This window comes from Penicillium alfredii (assembly GCF_028826965.1).
Source record: "Penicillium alfredii strain IBT 34128 chromosome Unknown utg000010l_segment0_segment0, whole genome shotgun sequence".
NCBI classification, from domain to species: Eukaryota; Fungi; Ascomycota; class Eurotiomycetes; order Eurotiales; family Aspergillaceae; genus Penicillium; species Penicillium alfredii.
In genome coordinates, this window is record NW_026622707.1 from 277,702 (window position 1) to 294,279 (window position 16,578).

General features: G+C 52.7%; 8 protein-coding genes across 8 annotated transcripts; 3 read left to right on the plus strand and 5 right to left on the minus strand.

The window, feature by feature from the left end:
- Positions 1–258: 258 nt before the first annotated feature.
- On the minus strand, positions 259–2,549 carry NUU61_007640 (choline-phosphate cytidylyltransferase; the record flags this gene model as incomplete). The annotated part of the gene is made up of 5 exons (XM_056658165.1): positions 259–384; positions 444–852; positions 914–1,264; positions 1,386–1,902; positions 2,507–2,549. Coding segments are annotated over 5 exons (1,446 nt in total), but the record flags the coding sequence as incomplete, so codon positions are not given.
- Positions 2,550–3,124: 575 nt separating this feature from the next.
- Positions 3,125–5,124, minus strand: NUU61_007641 (PP2C family serine/threonine-protein phosphatase; the record flags this gene model as incomplete). Its single annotated transcript, XM_056658166.1, has 7 exons — positions 3,125–3,471; positions 3,550–3,792; positions 3,845–4,051; positions 4,119–4,203; positions 4,262–4,335; positions 4,404–4,725; positions 5,089–5,124. The coding sequence occupies 7 exons, from the start codon at positions 5,122–5,124 to the stop codon at positions 3,125–3,127; spliced, it is 1,314 nt and encodes a 437-aa protein (XP_056508459.1).
- Positions 5,125–6,006: 882 nt separating this feature from the next.
- On the minus strand, positions 6,007–8,808 carry NUU61_007642 (putative transmembrane glycoprotein; the record flags this gene model as incomplete). The annotated part of the gene is made up of 1 exon (XM_056658167.1): positions 6,007–8,808. The coding sequence occupies one exon, from the start codon at positions 8,806–8,808 to the stop codon at positions 6,007–6,009; it is 2,802 nt and encodes a 933-aa protein (XP_056508460.1).
- A 561-nt stretch (positions 8,809–9,369) lies between these two features.
- On the minus strand, positions 9,370–9,861 carry NUU61_007643 (GNAT family N-acetyltransferase; the record flags this gene model as incomplete). Its single annotated transcript, XM_056658168.1, has 1 exon — positions 9,370–9,861. One exon carries the CDS (start codon positions 9,859–9,861, stop codon positions 9,370–9,372), a length of 492 nt encoding a protein of 163 aa, XP_056508461.1.
- Positions 9,862–10,463: 602 nt separating this feature from the next.
- NUU61_007644 (mitotic-spindle organizing protein 1) lies at positions 10,464–10,872 on the plus strand (the record flags this gene model as incomplete). The annotated part of the gene is made up of 3 exons (XM_056658169.1): positions 10,464–10,541; positions 10,630–10,707; positions 10,795–10,872. The coding sequence occupies 3 exons, from the start codon at positions 10,464–10,466 to the stop codon at positions 10,870–10,872; spliced, it is 234 nt and encodes a 77-aa protein (XP_056508462.1).
- Positions 10,873–11,261: 389 nt separating this feature from the next.
- On the minus strand, positions 11,262–12,700 carry NUU61_007645 (uncharacterized protein; the record flags this gene model as incomplete). Its single annotated transcript, XM_056658170.1, has 5 exons — positions 11,262–11,641; positions 11,689–11,958; positions 12,017–12,262; positions 12,324–12,624; positions 12,680–12,700. The coding sequence occupies 5 exons, from the start codon at positions 12,698–12,700 to the stop codon at positions 11,262–11,264; spliced, it is 1,218 nt and encodes a 405-aa protein (XP_056508463.1).
- A 343-nt stretch (positions 12,701–13,043) lies between these two features.
- NUU61_007646 (putative ATP dependent RNA helicase) lies at positions 13,044–15,184 on the plus strand (the record flags this gene model as incomplete). Its single annotated transcript, XM_056658171.1, has 3 exons — positions 13,044–13,268; positions 13,334–14,992; positions 15,053–15,184. The coding sequence occupies 3 exons, from the start codon at positions 13,044–13,046 to the stop codon at positions 15,182–15,184; spliced, it is 2,016 nt and encodes a 671-aa protein (XP_056508464.1).
- A 337-nt stretch (positions 15,185–15,521) lies between these two features.
- NUU61_007647 (PITH domain-containing protein) lies at positions 15,522–16,428 on the plus strand (the record flags this gene model as incomplete). Its single annotated transcript, XM_056658172.1, has 3 exons — positions 15,522–15,660; positions 15,717–15,840; positions 16,008–16,428. 3 exons carry the CDS (start codon positions 15,522–15,524, stop codon positions 16,426–16,428), a joined length of 684 nt encoding a protein of 227 aa, XP_056508465.1.
- Positions 16,429–16,578: the final 150 nt, after the last annotated feature.

The following is a 16,578-nucleotide window of genomic DNA, read 5'->3' on the forward strand; positions in this document are numbered from 1 at the left end:
CACACCCCCGGAAAGAATTGGCAAAAGAAGAAACAGACACAGAGTCCGGGCAGAGGAGGGAGAATGGGTTTATTCGGAGCCAGAATATTAGGGGCAACAAGGAGAAAGAAAAGAAAAAGACACGCCAATACACCCGATCAAAGAAAATCGCCTGCAATTTGGAAACAAAAGAAGCAAGCCCAACATATAAGACATGAACCCAATGCAAGTGAATTGGACGATGCCGCTGCGAAACCCTATCTACTGCGAAGCAGGTACCTTCTTTTCTGCTCTCCCGCGGAACTCTTCGTCGTAACCATTGGCCTGCTCCGACTCGGGGTCCTCGTCGGATGGCGAGTGCGGGTGGCTCGGGGGCTCTTGGAGGGACTGGCGGCTGCGCATCATCTGAAGTGAAAAGTCAGCGGCTGCTCAATAGTATTGTTTTCGTTATCCCTAGAACTTACCCATGCTCGCACTCCTCCAATCAAGCCCAGACTGTACCCGGTCGCAAAATCTTCGTTCCGGGGTGAGCCCATCGGGCTGTCGGGTCGGTTCAATGCCTCCACGCGCGACAGATGCGACTTGCTGCCTCCGGTTGGGCTTGCCAGGGGTCCACGACCATTACCAAAGTCCATGCTGTTCCGCGTGCTGGGTGCCGGGCTGCCCGGCCGGCTGTTCTGCCAGATCTGTCGCAATTCCCGACCCAGCTCCTGCCCGGTCATCGTCCAGTTGTTGCGAATGTTATCCCGGATTTCCGTCACATGGCGCTTGATCTCCAGCTCGTTCTTCTTTAGCCACGACACGTTCAGTTCTTGCCGAGATGCGCCTCGCTTGAACTGACGAGAAATGTACTGGTCGTAATCGCGAACAATCCTACCCGAATCCCCAAGAGTTAGCCAGTGCACGCACCACCCAAGAAAATTGAGATACATACCGAGTAATGACCCCTGTAGTGCTGACACCTTCTGTCCGCTGAGTAACCAAAAACTTGCCCTCAGACTTGATGGGAGCATAGATATCATCACCCTCAGCCGCCTGGTACGGCAGATCGTCGTGGGCGACGTAGTCGATCTGGTGCTCGGCCAAGAAATCGGGTGTCACCACCCACGGACAGTTGGGAATCACCTCGTCCACCCACTTGCAGTGTCGAATCGTCTCCGCTCGCTCGGCGCCGCTCAGGACCGTCAACCCTTTCCGCAGATGCGTCTCCTCGTCACCGGTCACCCCAACGATGAGGTACACATCAGGGAAAGCCTTTTTGGCCTGTTCAAGCTGTCTCATATGACTGGGAAGGTCAGCAATGAAAGTGGGAATGATGGGGATTAAAATGTACAAAGGAGAGAAAAAAAAATCAAAGGAATGGCTGAGACTAGCCGAACCAAGAAGAAACAAAAGGAAAAACGTACCCGAGATGGAACAAGTCAAACACTCCGTCGGCATACACTCGAACAGCCCGGCCAGTCGGCGGCGGGTTGGTATGATAGCCCACGGGGTCCTGTAACCCCCCACGACCCGGCGGCGGCATCGACTCCTCATCAGGCAGCTGAAGATGCAAGCCATGGCGGCTTCTAGGCCGATTCTCAATGTCACTGCTGGCGACGGTAGTCTCAGATGGTTCGCCGGGGTCCTCCTTGGCGGCGCCGTTGGGGGCGACAGTTTCCCCGGAGTGGTGGCTGGCGTCTCCGGAGCTCTTGCGCGCGCGTTTCGACGGCGGAACGGCATCCCCGGCAGGTTGCTGCTTCTTGTGCTTGGCCGCGGACACATTGGCGAGGTCCGCCGAGTCCTCGCCGCCTTCTTCGCCGGACGCATCGCGCGATGACGGTTGGAGATCGGCCGAGGCGGACTGGGGGGGATGAGCGGGTAGATGGGAGGCGCTGCGCTTGCGCTTGCCCGGGGGGAGGAGGGCGACGGCATGGTGAGATTCTCGTCACGACCCTGGTGGTAAGGGGGAGAGGAATGTCGAATTGGCAAGAGTGACGACCTGGGGAGGATGGGAATAGGAGAGTCGAGATGGCAGAGAGACCAAAGCGGTGGGTTTAGTAATTTTCAGGTTTTGGGCCAAGTGGAGATCGTCGTGACGCTGCTTTCGCGCCTAGCGGATGGCTTTGTACGTGGCTCTTTGTTGTAACTTGTATATTATGCTTAATTATATTTAGGATAAATTGCAAGAATTTCTACATTCAGGACAGAATCCCAAGCAGCCGAGTTTGGTTGAATTCTTGGAATGCGCTCGTGGGGGTTATGCATTACATGCAGTGCATACATCTTGTTGGGACTCGAGTTGCACTTTTTTTTTTTTTTTTTGTGCAACGATATCTCAAGAGCCTAAATGATTCTACAGCAATACAAGAACTACTGCAAATGGAAAAATCCATTCGATGACTGTATCCGTACCGAGAGCGTGCACAGGCAATGACGGGCTCATCTGCCGAAACTCCACTGCTGAAAACACAATAAAAAGAACAAAGACCCAAAGAGACATCTACCATTCCGGTCCAGATTGACGGGGGAATGCTGCAAAATGTACCGGATACGCCGTGTTCCGTGAGGATTCGCGTCTCTCGATCCATCGGCTTCAGGTCTAAGGTCTTGCCGAAAACTCTCCCTCTCTCTCCGTCTCAGTCTTTCTTGTTTCCCCAGATCACACCGGTAAAAGTGGTGAGCAAAGCTCAGATGGCAAGAATGTATGCCAGAATTGCGGGACGGTAGCGTGCAAGTGTAATGGTTCGTCAATAGCGGGCATTTTCTGCGGTATCTCGTGTGGTGTCAAGGCATAACAGGGAAGAAAATGAAGTAGAGAACAGAAAAAGAAAAAGAAAAAGAAAATAGAAAACAACCGTGCTCATCAAAGCCCACTGCTCCTGGCGAGGGCTCTGGAAACCCATGGAAAAATTCGTCACCTCGACCGCACCTCAACCTTCTCCCTATTTCCGTCGCACTGACAGGATTCAATTGTAAGATGAAGGGAAAAGTAACAAAGAACAAACGGGTTCGAAGACAGGGCCCAACGACTAACAGACATTCCCAGAGGGAGGGGGGGGGGGGAGAAAGGGGGGTGGGCATAGATCGGAGAATCAGGGGGTGAAGGATCACAGGGCAAAGAATTCAAAACCAAACCCAGAGGTCAAAATCTCAAGCCAGGTGGCTACGAGGTGGGCTTCTCTTTCTCAGCATCGGTGGTTGAAGAAGGGGATTCGGATATTTGTTCCGTGATGCTGCCCCCCTCCTTCCCCTGCGGACCGGGGGTGCCCTCTCGTTCTACCCGGGTCGAGTCTGTCGCCTGTTGGGGTACCTGGTTGGCCAAATCCTGGTTCTCTTCGGTCTGGTCGAACAGCTCCTCTTCGTGTTGGTCGGGAATGATTTCGGTGCCGTCACCCAACAGGATGATCCGACCAGAACGGACACCGAACCCGCGCGATCGCTCCATCTCCAAGTCGTAGTCATCGGGGTTATCCTCAAACTGATTCTGGATCCCGGGGCCGCGGAATTCGGCTGCACAACTTGACCGTCAGCACGAAGCGAGAGGCCCTTCAGGGTCCTCGTGAGACTTGCCGTACTCAGGAGGCGCACAGGGCCCGTCTCCCTTGGCGACCCGCTCTGCGATTTGATTGTACCATTCCTCCTTGGTCTTGCCATTCAGCAGGCCGATCACAGTCATGGTCATGTTGTCACAACCCACGCCACCAGTTTCGCTGTTGGAAGCGAGGCAGTTGTCCATCATGTTCTCACAGATCCGGTAGAGGTCCTGCTTCGCGGCGATGCCCCTTCGGACGAACTCGACCACGGCCTGGGAGGATTGGCAGTCCCAGATACCTGATAGGTTGTTTAGTTCGAGTTTTAACAATGGAAAGAAAGAGTCACATACCATCACAGGCAATGACGAGGAATTCATCGTCATCGGTCAGCTCATGGACCGTCACATCAGGGTAGGCAGTCACAATCTGTTGCTCGGGAGACAGTTCGGCGCTTTTCTTGAACTCAAAGTCGCCAATGGCTCGGGACAGGGCCAGGTTACCGTTGACACGGCCGAAGTCGACGAAACCACCGGCAGCACTAATACGGGCCTTCTCGCCTGTGACACAGTTAGTAAGAGCCCTCCTTGTATCTGTCATGCTCGGTCATGATCTCTCAGCACCAACCTTCATTCTGCGGCTTGTGGTCAAAGGAGAGCGGCTTTGCGCGGCCCTTGACACCCAGCACGGAGCGGGAATCACCCGCGTTCGCCTAGAGCAGGTCAGCCACTCCTGGTCACTTCATGCTGCAAAAGTCTCTGATTACATACCACCCAGATCTTGTGCTTGGAAATAATACTTGTTGATGCGGTGCAACCAGAGACCTCCTCTTCATACTTAGGGTCTGCGAGCGCCGAGTCAGCAGGGGGGTCCCGCACTTTCTACCCAGGGCACACCACAATATCCACATACCTTCCAAGATTGCCCGGTCGGTAGCCAAGAAACCATCCTTCAGTGCCTGCTCAATGTCTCCCTTGGCGAATGATTCCTGTTTGGCCACAATCTGGTGAAGCTTCTCCCCCGCAAAGAGTGCCACTTTGTCTCCACCATGACCATCATACACACCAAAGAAGGCTAGTCGCTGGCTCGGATCCGTCGGTTTGCCATCAGCATTGCTGGAGTACTTTGCGTGAAGATCCAACACAGCGGCGTGGGCATCCTCCATGCTGATGCGCCAGCCCTGCATGGCCGACACACCATACAAGCAGCACTCATCTTCGCCCTCGGACGACGTCTGGGAGTTTCACAAACACAAACACATGTCAGTATTGACTTGGACAAAAGATCCGATCAGACCAGAAGAAAAAAAGAAGGACAGGGATTGCGATGTCAAAAAAAAGCCCTCCCCACCACAGATCATATCGGCCCCTCCGGGCCAACAGAAGACCCCGCATAGCCGACCAGGGGCATTTTTCTTTCCACAAAAGGACCGATGACGGACCATCTCACTCCCTGCCCCCACTAACGGGTTTCAAAAGAGCACCTGGGGAGAAATGGGTGGTGACGAAGCACCGAAAGGGAAAAAAGGCTGGCGGCACAGGCACGGTGGTGGGGAAAGGAATTTATGGAACAAATTGGAAAAATCCAGCCTACTTACCTTCTCGACCACGGGCTCCGACAAGGTCTGACCCATACTGACAAGGATTTAGAGATTCTGGGGAGAAGTGGGATCGAAAAGAAGCACCGGATGAATGGGGTGGGAGAGGTGCTGGGGAAGAGAAAGGGTCAGATGAGGGCGCAAGGACTTTCAGCGCGTCCGGGTCCCGCGATAAGTGGGGAACAATGGATGACGATTGAGGGTTTCTCCCACCCGATGTCTATCACAGGAAGCAGATGAGGGCAGCAGACAAGAGAAGGGAGCAGGAGAGAGAACAACCGACAGAGAAGAGAATAAGAAGAAGTGAGAGATCAAGAGGACGTGAGTCTGGTGGGTGAGTCTCGCAGAGATTTCCTGGTAATTAGGTTACCGCGTTTGTTACGCTCGTGTGCTCGGTGTCACGTGGAGATGCCATTTGCAGGCGGTTTCGGCGGGGGTTGACTCCGGCATGATTGAGCTGAGATATGAAGTAGATCTATTAATCTATAGGACTAGAAGCTTGAAAAATACTCTCTCGCTTCTTTAGAAATTCAGATCGGTTGGTGGTGGTCCTCAATGAGCAGCAGAACATGGGTCCCTACATAGTATGTGTGCCATGGATTGGAAACCTATCGGAATAAGCCCTCAGGGTTAATAGTGGCATTTGCCTGGATCTACATCCCTGGAGTTGTTGTGTGCTCTTCTATTCTGAGTGACTTAATTGATTTCTTCTTCCATGTAAAGCTGACTCTTTTGTGTAGGTAGAAACCTCGGTGGTATCTACACAATTAGGGCAGAATAGAATATGATTATTTTGCAGCACTCAAAAAGGGGGGGAAAGATCAATCAGCTAAATGCCAATGGATATCATGTTCGCAATGCCCGGAACTCCAAATGCCACAAGAAATATCACCAAAAATATCACAAAACATAAAGAAATCAAACAAAGGCAAGCTCCCCACTGCTGGCAACAGGAAGACCTCGGTTGCTCCCACTCTTGACCGGAGGTGGTGGATCAAGGGAAATCCTCCATGATTGCCGATGGACCTTGGCCTTGTGAGGGCTGGTCTTACGCATCAAATGCTCCTCAAGATCGGAGACCATGGATGAACTCTGGGGGATGGCTGATTCGCCGTCAGCAGCTTGGGATTTGGCATGGGTTCCTGACTCCAATCGCCGAGTACTGCTCAAGCTGTTTTCACTCCAGAACCGGGGCAGTGGTGAGATGACACCCCGGTAGTCCTGTGCCAGACTCAGCTGGCTCTGGCCCTTGGTGCTCTCCGCCAGGGGGAGCAGGTTTGGTGGGGGCTGCAGGGTGTGGTACTGGGAGAGGCGGTTCTCATCCCCGTATTCAGAGACGGACAGCGCCGTGGAGTGGGGTCGCTCTTGGATGGACTGGCGGTACTCGTCAGTGAAGGTCGACACAGACACGGTGTCCGCCCGACTGCGCAGACTGCGGGCACGCTCCAGAGCGCGCAGACCGGACGAGGTGCGCCGGCTGATCTGGGCAGAGAACAACGGGTTGGCAGAGTTGCGGTTCTTTGCCCGGCTGTGGACAAATGCTTCCAGCGAGTCGGCTTCAGAAATGGTCGATTCATCGGGCTCTACTGTCCGTAACGTCACCCGCTTACTGTTCTCGGGAATGCTGGAGGCCATGCTATGCCTCATGCGCGCGGCAGCAGGGGGCCGAGGAAACAGAGGGGCAATATTGGTCAGGCTGTTCTCGTCACTCAGCAACGATGCTTTGGTGTTTTGCCAGGACATCTGCACAGCTCCGTGCCCAGGAGGACCAAACCCTCCAGCACCATGCCCAGCGCCGCTCAGTCGAACGGGTAACCCGGAGGCGACAGACGAAATTCCACTCGAGCGTTTTGAGTACCTCTTGGACCGGGACGATTGGATGGATTCACGCTTCATCGCTCTGGGCTGGATCGTTTTCAAGGGCTCGCGTCTGGAGCGATTGGTGGTTCGACGGCGCACAGGCGGGCTGCTGGTGAAGGAAAGACGCTTGTTTTGCTTTCTTGTGGGAGAATCGGCAGACTTCTCTTCGATAATCGAATCTCTGAAGGGAACGAGCTTGCCGCGGGCGGGAGAGCGAGGCGGCGGGCTAGGTTGAGGGGCTGCAATCACTGGGTGTTCTTGTTTTTCGAAGGAGGCCACGTTCCACGCCGGCCCCAGTTCAAGCTTGGGAAGATCCGAGGTAGGAGACATTGGGCTCATCCAGTCATCGGAGGCGTCATGAGAATGCCCGTCGTTGGTAGGACTTGGCTGGCAGTTCGGCATGTCAGGCCGGGCAGGTCGCGGCGGCGGCGGCGGCTTCGCATTCGATTGACCCTCCTCTTCAAGTGTAGAAGCGTTTCTTCTGCGGCGCCAGCAGCAGAAGAGGATCGCCAAGCTTATGATTGCCACAATAGGAATCACCACGGCAATGGCGATGATCCCCGCCTTTTTATGTGAAGATTTGTCCGATTTCGAAAACGGCTCCGAAGAGCCCGAGTTCGTGTCCGATGCCTTGACAACATCCAGCTCAAAGTCTCGGGTATCTTTGTTGGGTCCTTGGTGAGCCGTTAGGGAAAGAGTGAATTTTTGCGGCTGCATGTCCGCGGGAACGTGTCCATAGAGAGTTTTATTGTCAGAGTTGTAGGTGAGCCATGAGAGTTGCTGGTCCAAATCGACATCAAGCTCCACAGCGTCGTCCGTGACAATAGATTGGTTGAATACAAATTTGAAATCCTGGCCAATGCCGGCTTTGCAGCCGTCGATTGTGTCAAGAAACAGCTCGAAAAACCTCAGGCGAACCATGAGTTTTGCCTCATCATTGTAGGTATCTGTCACGGTAATGGTGATGTTCTCATTCGCAGAGCCCCCAGAGGGTGTGCCACTTAGAGAAATAGAATCCTTGTCCAGGGATAACCAGTGCGGTAATTCAGCATCCACCTTCTTCACATCCTTGTCCGAAGCTGGCGAGCCATCCAATTGCAGGAGACTGTGAAACTCCGGGCTACTAAATTTCTGGCCCCTCGTGAGGTTGAACGTCTGAACCGTCTCATTAAACGCCATGATATGCGGGCCAATCACGAGGTCAAAAGTTTGGTTGGCCGCGCTGTAGCCAGTGACATCCGATGCAACGAGCTGAAAGGTAAAAGACTGAGACGCTGAGCCTGGAAAGGATGGGCTGTTGCCGGAGAATTTGAGCCCCACAGGATCAAAACTGATCCACGACGGCAGCGGTGCGTTGTTCGGTGAAGTACCATAGTAGATCGTGGAAGGATGTGTACGGCGGAAGGTTTCCTGATCAAAGGAAATTGAGAATGAACTCCCGGGGTGCATGAAAAGTGTCGCTGGGTAGGAGACCGGGCCCAATGATGGAAGTTGCGAAGCAATTGGTTTGCCCACTGTGGGCCCTTCGTCGGGCGTCACGATCAAGGTAACCTCCATGCTGTCGGATTCTGATCCCTGCGACGCCACGAGCTTGAATTTCTTGGAGCCCTTGTCGTCAGACTTGGGCGTGCCTGATAGTGTGCGACTCTTGCTATCCACCGAGAGCCATGACGGTGCGTCGGATAGCGAATATTTTGTGTCCGAGTCGCTTTGTGCGAATGTGCTTTGGTCAAAGACAAATCGAAATGGCTGCGAAATTCGGGCGACAGGCGGCAACTGCGCATTGATGGGATAGTTGGCCGACAAAGCTGCTGCGTTGAGGGCAAAAAGTGCCAGGACGACGATGAGGAAAAGCGCCATGCCCGGCGACGAAGGTCCGGAGCACGTCCGGTGGACTGTGTATTGTTGAGAAAGCACAAAGTAGAGGGCCCAGGATGATGCGCGAAGATCACCCGATACACGTCCAAAAACCTCAACCAGAGGGGAGAAAGAACAAGCAAAGTGAGTTGAAGGAGATCAGGAACCAAGATGAAGGTAGACTCTCCATATTCTCCCGAAAGGACCGCGTTCCCTGGCACTCGCGCCGAAGGGACTGGGCAGGGAGGCATTCAGGGCGTGTGCCCTTTGAAGAAAAGCCATACCTAGATATGTCCGACATCACCGAAGTATGTAGCAAAGTGAGGGCCGAGAATGGGCATGGGGCGCGTTAGGTCCGGCCGAGCTCACGTTTCGAAAGGTGGTCCCTGCAAGGGATGCTCCTCCAGCCAAGGAGCGCAGACATGCCCAACCACCACCACGCTTTTCCTTGCCCCTCGGACCCATTCAGGGACTGTCAAGGCAAGGAACACTGCTAGCGAGGAGAAAAGAAAGAGAGAGAAAAAAAAAAATCCCCGTCGGGCCACATAGATAACCGAGAGTAGCTCAACCATCACGTTCCAAATCCAGCACCATTCTAATGCCAGTGCGGCCAGGGGCATAGTAATCAGGGATCTGCTCTCGCTCCTCGAATCCACATCGGAGATACAGGGCTCGAGCAGGCTCCCTGGCCTGGTCCACCCATAGTTGGATGGACTGGCAGCCCTCCTTTCGCAGGCGCTGCTGAATGTAGGACATGAGCTGCTGCCCGACACCTTGACGGCGATGACTCGGGGATACACAGACTTTGTGCAGGAGGGCGACTCCCTTCTGGCGCACATAGACGGCGTAGGCGATCAGATCCGATCGCGCCCCCTCGGTTTGGGTCGCGTAGAGAACCCGCGTGTTGGGCTTTTTTCTCCACAAGTCCTCACCGAAGCCAAAGGCCTCATTGGTGGGAAAGGTCTTCTTCTCGACGCGTGAAATCTGGGCAAGAATCTCCAGGGCTTCGTTCCGCTTCTTGGAATGAATGTCTGTGATAGTCAATGTGGGAGACATTCCGAGTCCCCGGCATCATTCCAAGTCCGCAGAGCCTATTTCAATGCGAGGATCTTTGATACCTGTCAATGGTATTTGCAGATGTGCAGTTTGGCCAATTTGGGAGTTGCGATAGAAATGGATCTTTTTGCCCCACGGGCTGTTGGCCAATGATCCACGGGGCAAGGGCGTGTTTACATGTCAATAGAATTAACTAAATACTGTTTTTTTTTTTTTTTTCTATATCTATTAGAATAATGTAGATGGTTTCTTTCTTTCTTTCTTTCTTTTCCTCCTTCTTCTACATGTATCTTTTTCCTATGCCATAAATAAGATACAATTCGAAGCATTTACCGTAGAACCGTAGATATGGCAGGTCGAGATGGGTATCTTGCATCATCAAAAGAACCATACTGTCTCATCGCAACATAAAAAAGTCCAAGCGATTTCACGAGGTGAGGTATTGCAGACATCGTGGTAGGGCGAAGCTGCAAAGTACTTGGCTTGCAGGGCGGAGCCCCACAGTTGATCTTCCCCTTCACGACCACGTCCACTCTCGACTCTCTCGGATTTCCCAGGCCTTGCAGTGTCTCCATATTTCTCTATTCTCTTCAAAGCTTCTCATGCCTTCTCAAACCGATGACAAGCGTCAGGCCGCGCGTGAGGTCATTGACATTCTTCACGAAATCTCCACTCTCCTGGTGCGTCGTCTTTTCCCTCTTGCCTGAGTACGCCCTGATCGGGTATACAATTTCTATAAAATCAAAGGAAACTAACATGCTACTCCAGAATACCAACCTGGACCGGACCGAACTTTCACTCTGCGTGTCTCTGATTGAAAATGGGGTCAACCCTGATGCTCTGGCCGTACGCCCTCTTCTACCCCAGTCTCCTAGGTGTTTTCCATATACCTACAGCAATAGAAACTAACAATTTACCATTTGCGGTGTCTAGACCGTAATTACTGACCTACGTAAGGAGTCTGCTTCGAAGCGAGGTCCGTCAAATGCGCAGCCACTGGCCGATTCATGATGGCTTTGATCTCAAGTCCGGTCTGATTTGCATCTGCGATATGCATGTCAATTGCTCTGGTTGTCTATGACGTTCGAAGGATAGAGTCATTGGTTGAAAGATACCCATCCCCTGGATGTTTTTGTACTAGCCATGCATTGCTGAAAAAAAAAATGGGGGTTATCTAGGAGTCACGAATGTTAGGTCAGTTTCAACCTAGAGAGAGCTATCTCCCCTCGGTGGGTAAACTCAGAAAGGACAAAGAGAACAGAGGGCAGCGCAATTGGGGCCACCCTAGGCATTGAAGAAGCCAGAATAGAGGGATAGACAGAGAATATGGGAAGGCTAGGGTAGTTTCAAAACAAGTTGCAACACACAGCATAACAGGAAATATCCACTAGAGCCCATGATCACTTTGAATCCTCAGGCCTGGTGTCCTTGGATTCTGTCTCCTTGGAGGAACCCATGTCACCAGCCATCGCCTCTGCAGTAGCTTTCTTGATCTGCTCACTGTCCCCTGTGGGTTGTTCTTTGGGCTTAGTGTCTTTCTCGTCATCGCTATCACCAAGGCTGAACGGATCATTTTCAGCCACCGGAGAAGGCTCCACGGTAGCCAGAGGTTGCCATTTGCTTGGCCTGCCTCCCGTAGAAGGACGCTTGGCGGGCGTGGAGGCATCGTAGAGACTATCAATCTCAGTGGGCGGGCCTTCCTGGAATGACACCTTACGTCGATCAGGCGAGGGCGATGGCCTTTGGGAATTCCCCGGACGGGGCGGTTGAGGTGGCGGGGCTAAGAACGGGTTAGATGAGAACGCGAAGGGGAAGTTTCATGCTTACCTTCAGAATCCCTCAGCTCAAGTGCAGAGAAGTCATCACCCAGGACCTGAGGATCAGCATCATAGCGCTCACGATCCCCGCTGCGACGGCCTAATTCACCGCTGGGGCGGGGTCGGCCATACGGCGAAGCTTCTCGATGGGTCTGACTGGGTTCCTCGTCCACATCCTCCCCATCAATTCTCTTCTTCAAATTTTGTACCCACGAGTTGACCTTGGTCTGCGTATCCAAGAAACCTTTTCGGAGGTTCTCACGAATGACAGGTAGGTCATCTACCATGACCAAACGGTTAGCATCAGCTTCAGCAAAAGGCTGCAATGCCCCCCATACCATCAAAGAAGTTATATTCCCTCTCGTCTGATTCCTCGCTTCCCCTCGGCCGCCGATACCGCGGGTCATTTTCCCAGCCTGCAGGTGGCCCACGGCGCCCTGATGCATTGTAGTGTTCGGCTAGTTGGCGCGCGTACATCTCATCAGATTCTAATTGACGCTGAGTAGTGGAAGTCGCGGACTGGGCGGGGCGAGGCGGTTTTGGAGGAGGAACCATGTCCTCTTGCGCAGTGGGATCGGTCATGCCTACAATGGACAGTTAGCCCGGGGGTGCTGATCGCTTCCCTCGAGAGATTTCCTGACGCACCGAGAAGGGCATTGAATGCTCTTTCAACATTCCAATTGCTCGCCACCAACACTGCCTTGACTACTGAGGAATCAACAGTAGGGAACACTTCCTTCAGAGTGAGCTCTGATTGTTCTCTGGGGCCCAAGGGCCGGGGCGGCTTTGGCGGGGCAGCTTCGGTAGAGGGTGGTTGCGCAGCCGCTGGAGAGGCAGAGGCTGTTCCGCTATCCTGGGGTTCATCGTCAAAATCCAGGGGGCGTGCAGTGGTTGGAGACTCAGCACGAGGGCTGTTGGGTGCAAGCGAGGGCTTGCTGGGAGTGGGCTGCGGGCCTACTGTGAGCCTCGCCAGCAGACTTGGGGTAGGGATCCCAACATACAGGTTTAGCCTCCTCAGACATGTTGGGTTATTTGCAAAACAGTACACACAGGGGGCGGTAGTAAAGGATGTCTGGAGAAAAAAGAGTTGCCTGACAACGGGGAAAAACGATGAGGAAGCAGGCAGAAACTCATTGGGGAAGCTCCAAATAGTGACGTGGGGGCACGTGATTGCGGGCAGCTTTATACAGGCATTTTTGCTGATGGCGTTGCGATTCCCTACTAAGCTGCAGATTGCTGGCGGAAAAACCCCCCTGAGTGCTCAGCATGTTTCAGTGGCATCTCTTGACCTTTGAATTTATGGTCTAGGAGGTCTATCTTTGAAAGAGGGCAAGAGAGAGCCGGAGACCGAGAATCTCTGTCCAAATGGCTTCCGAGTTGGAACTGTCGACCTCTTTCATTCCAGCATTGTACAAACCAGCAGCTTTACTGCCAATTGCACGCCACAAGCAAAGCTTGCTCTACTTGATTGAGACCTACCCTGTGACAATAGTGGTGGGCCAGACAGGAAGCGGCAAAACAACCCAGCTTCCTCAATATCTCGACCAGGCAGGATGGTGCGAGGATGGGAAAGTCATTGCCGTTACTCAGGTATGTTAACTGCCTTAAAAAGCAAAAATCCCCGGAGGCAATTGGCTAACTTGCAATGACTCTAGCCTCGGCGAGTAGCTGCCACGACGGTAGCCACTCGAGTTGCAGAGGAGATGCGCTGCAAGGTCGGTGAAGAAGTGGGCTACTCAATCCGATTTGAAGATGCGACATCTGCTGCCACAAGAATCAAATTCTTGACAGATGGTCTGCTGCTCCGAGAAGCCCTTGTGGATCCTTTGTTATCGCGGTATTCGGTGATTATGGTCGACGAGGCTCATGAGAGGTCACTCAGCACCGATGTTCTTCTGGGCATTCTCAAGAAGATCCGAAAGAAACGCCCAGATCTTCGTATTGTAGTTAGCAGCGCGACTTTGCAAGCAGAGGCCTTTCTGCGCTTTTTCGCCGGCGAAGACTATGAACCAGGTGCAAATCCGGCCGATTTAGGTGGAAATGTCGGGCGAATCATCAGTTTGGAAGGCCGAATGTATCCGGTTGACACGTTGTTTCTTGAGTCACCGGCAGAGGACTACGTTGAACGAGCAGTCAAGACGGTCTTCGACATTCACACCCAAGAGGCAGAGGGTGATGTGCTTGTCTTTTTGACAGGGCGAGAGGAGATTGACACTGCAATTCAGTTGATATCTGAACAAGCGGCAGATCTTCATCCCAAAGCTCCTTCAGTGCTCCCATTGCCTCTCTATGCCGGTCTTTCTACCGACCAACAGATGTATGTCTTTGAGCCGGCGCCGGAGAACACTCGAAAAATAATCGTTTCGACAAACATTGCCGAGGCATCGGTCACAATCGACGGGATTGTATATGTGATCGATTGTGGCTTTGCGAAGCTCAGGGCCTATAACCCCGTGTCTGGTATCGAGACTTTAACTGCGGTGCCTATCTCAAAAGCATCCGCTACCCAGCGAACTGGACGAGCCGGGCGAACCAGACCTGGTAAATGCTTCCGTCTCTTTACTCAACCGGCCTACGAACAGCTTCCCGAGGCCACGGTCCCTGAAATACAGCGGTCCAACCTGGCGCCCGTCATCATGCAGCTCAAGGCCTTGGGCATTGACAACATCGTCCGGTTTGACTTTTTGACACCACCTCCGGCAGAGCTTGTCATTCGTGCGCTGGAGCTGCTTTTCTCGCTTGGCGCGGTTGATGACTATGCTAAGCTCACGAAACCGCTTGGGACGAGGATGGCAGAGCTGGCTGTTGAACCGATGATGGCGAAAGTTCTGCTCGCTGCTCCGTCTTTTCATTGCCTGAGCGAAATTCTCTCCATTGCAGCCATGGTGAGTCTTCAAGGAACCGTGTGGGTGCAACACGAAGGAGACAAACGATCCGCCGAGAGTAACCGGCGGAAGTTCGCCGTCGAGGAGGGTGACCACCTTACATATCTCAATGTATACCAGACTTTTGTCACCAAAGGCAAAAAGGACTCGAAGTGGTGTCGCGACAACCTCTTGAACTACCGGTCTCTCTTGCGAGCTGTGAGCATCCGAGGTCAGCTGAAGCGGTATTTGGAACGCTTTGGGATTCCTGTCGACGAGACTCTTTCCTCCAGGCATCACGAGTTGGATTTAAGCAAGCAGCCCGAGCAGATCCGCCGCTGTCTCACTGCCGGCTATTTTGCTCATGCGGCGAAGATGCAACCGGATGGTACTTTTAAGACCGTTAGCGGCGGTCTCACCCTCCATGCTCACCCGAGCTCATTAATGTTTGTGAGTAACCCTCGCGACTTTGGGTAAAGCTCATTGGATTTGCTAACTCCTTGTCCATAGAACCGGAAAGCTGACTGGGTCATCTTTCACGAGATCATGCAAACGGGCGAGAAGACGTACATCCGCGATATCACCAAGATCGACAAGAGCTACCTCTTGGAGTATGCCCCCGAATATTACCGAGTTTCATGATGTATCTCTTCGTTTTTATCCTTTTTGCCAGGCCAAAATGTAGTCTTTTCCTAAGATACCCAGGCTCTGAGAGATAGACGAGAGAAGAAATGCGATTTCTATAACGGTTGATAGTAATGTAAAATAAAACAACGCTTGCAGATCTACAATTCTATTGTGTCATTCACGCTTTTAATTTTCAAGTAGTCGCTCCTGAGAACTTGGTAGAAAGGAATTCAAAAACTCCCATCAAAGTATTGTTGATGGGACCGACGTCACGGGAAGCGGAGAACACATGAATCCCCTCGACCAAGCTGGTTCTACGTGATACTTCACAACTCTCGCCCCTTCAGCTACAATGTCAGGACACCACCATCATGGCCATGGTGGCCACTGCCACGGGGAAGACGGCCACGATCATTCCAACGATATCACCCCCGCGATCCAGTCCCTTTTGTATTCGCAGATCGATTTCGATTCAATCACAACCCTCAACGGTTTGTACAGACGCAAATTTCCTGTCCCAAGTTGCGTACTCATCGCTGATCCGCAGCGCAATGCACAGAGGCTACACCCAAGGCCGGAGCTGCCATTGTCCAGAAAACTTGGGCAGAGAGGTTGAATGATGCGCCGGAGCTCGAGAGTGACGCCGACGAGCAGTTGCTCATGTACATTCCGTTCGTACTCTCTAAATCTTTACCTTTATACTTGCTTTTTGATTCTTCTTTTGGTGTCTTCTTGATTTTTGAATTAGCTGTGCATGGCAGATTTCCTCCCCGCCATGTGCCCCTCGTTGGGATCGTCAAAGAAGCAACATTCATTAACACCATTCGATGTCTGTCAGGTTCACCGGCCAGGTTAAAGTACACTCTCTCCTCATTTACACCGCGCCGACTTCCTCCGCTCCTAAGACCTTGAAACTCTTCAAAAACCGCGACGACCTTGACTTCTCAACCGCCTCCGAGTTCTCCCCGACGCAAACCGTTGAAATCCCGCAGCCAGTGGCCGGCGCCGATGTCTTTGAATTACCCTTGAATCGTGCTCACTGGAACACAACCACCTCCGTCACCTTGTTCTTTGAAGACAATTGGAGCGATGGGGAGGAGGATGTCACCAAAGTTGGCTACATTGGCTTCAAGGGTCAATTCATGGCGTTGAATCGCGAGCCTGTCAGCTTCTTGTATGAGTCTGCGGCTAACCCCAGTGACCATGTGTCCATACCCGGTGTCAGCGGTGTTGGGGGCAGGATCATGCCTGGTCAGTAAACTTGCGGGTCTTCTGGGACACACTGGAGATGAAGAGACGAGGCTAGGGACGAGAGATATTCCAATGTATTAATGAGATCTGCATGCAACGATAGTGATGAATGATGAGAAAAGTCTCCAATAGGGAAATATAGAGAAATGCCAACGCCG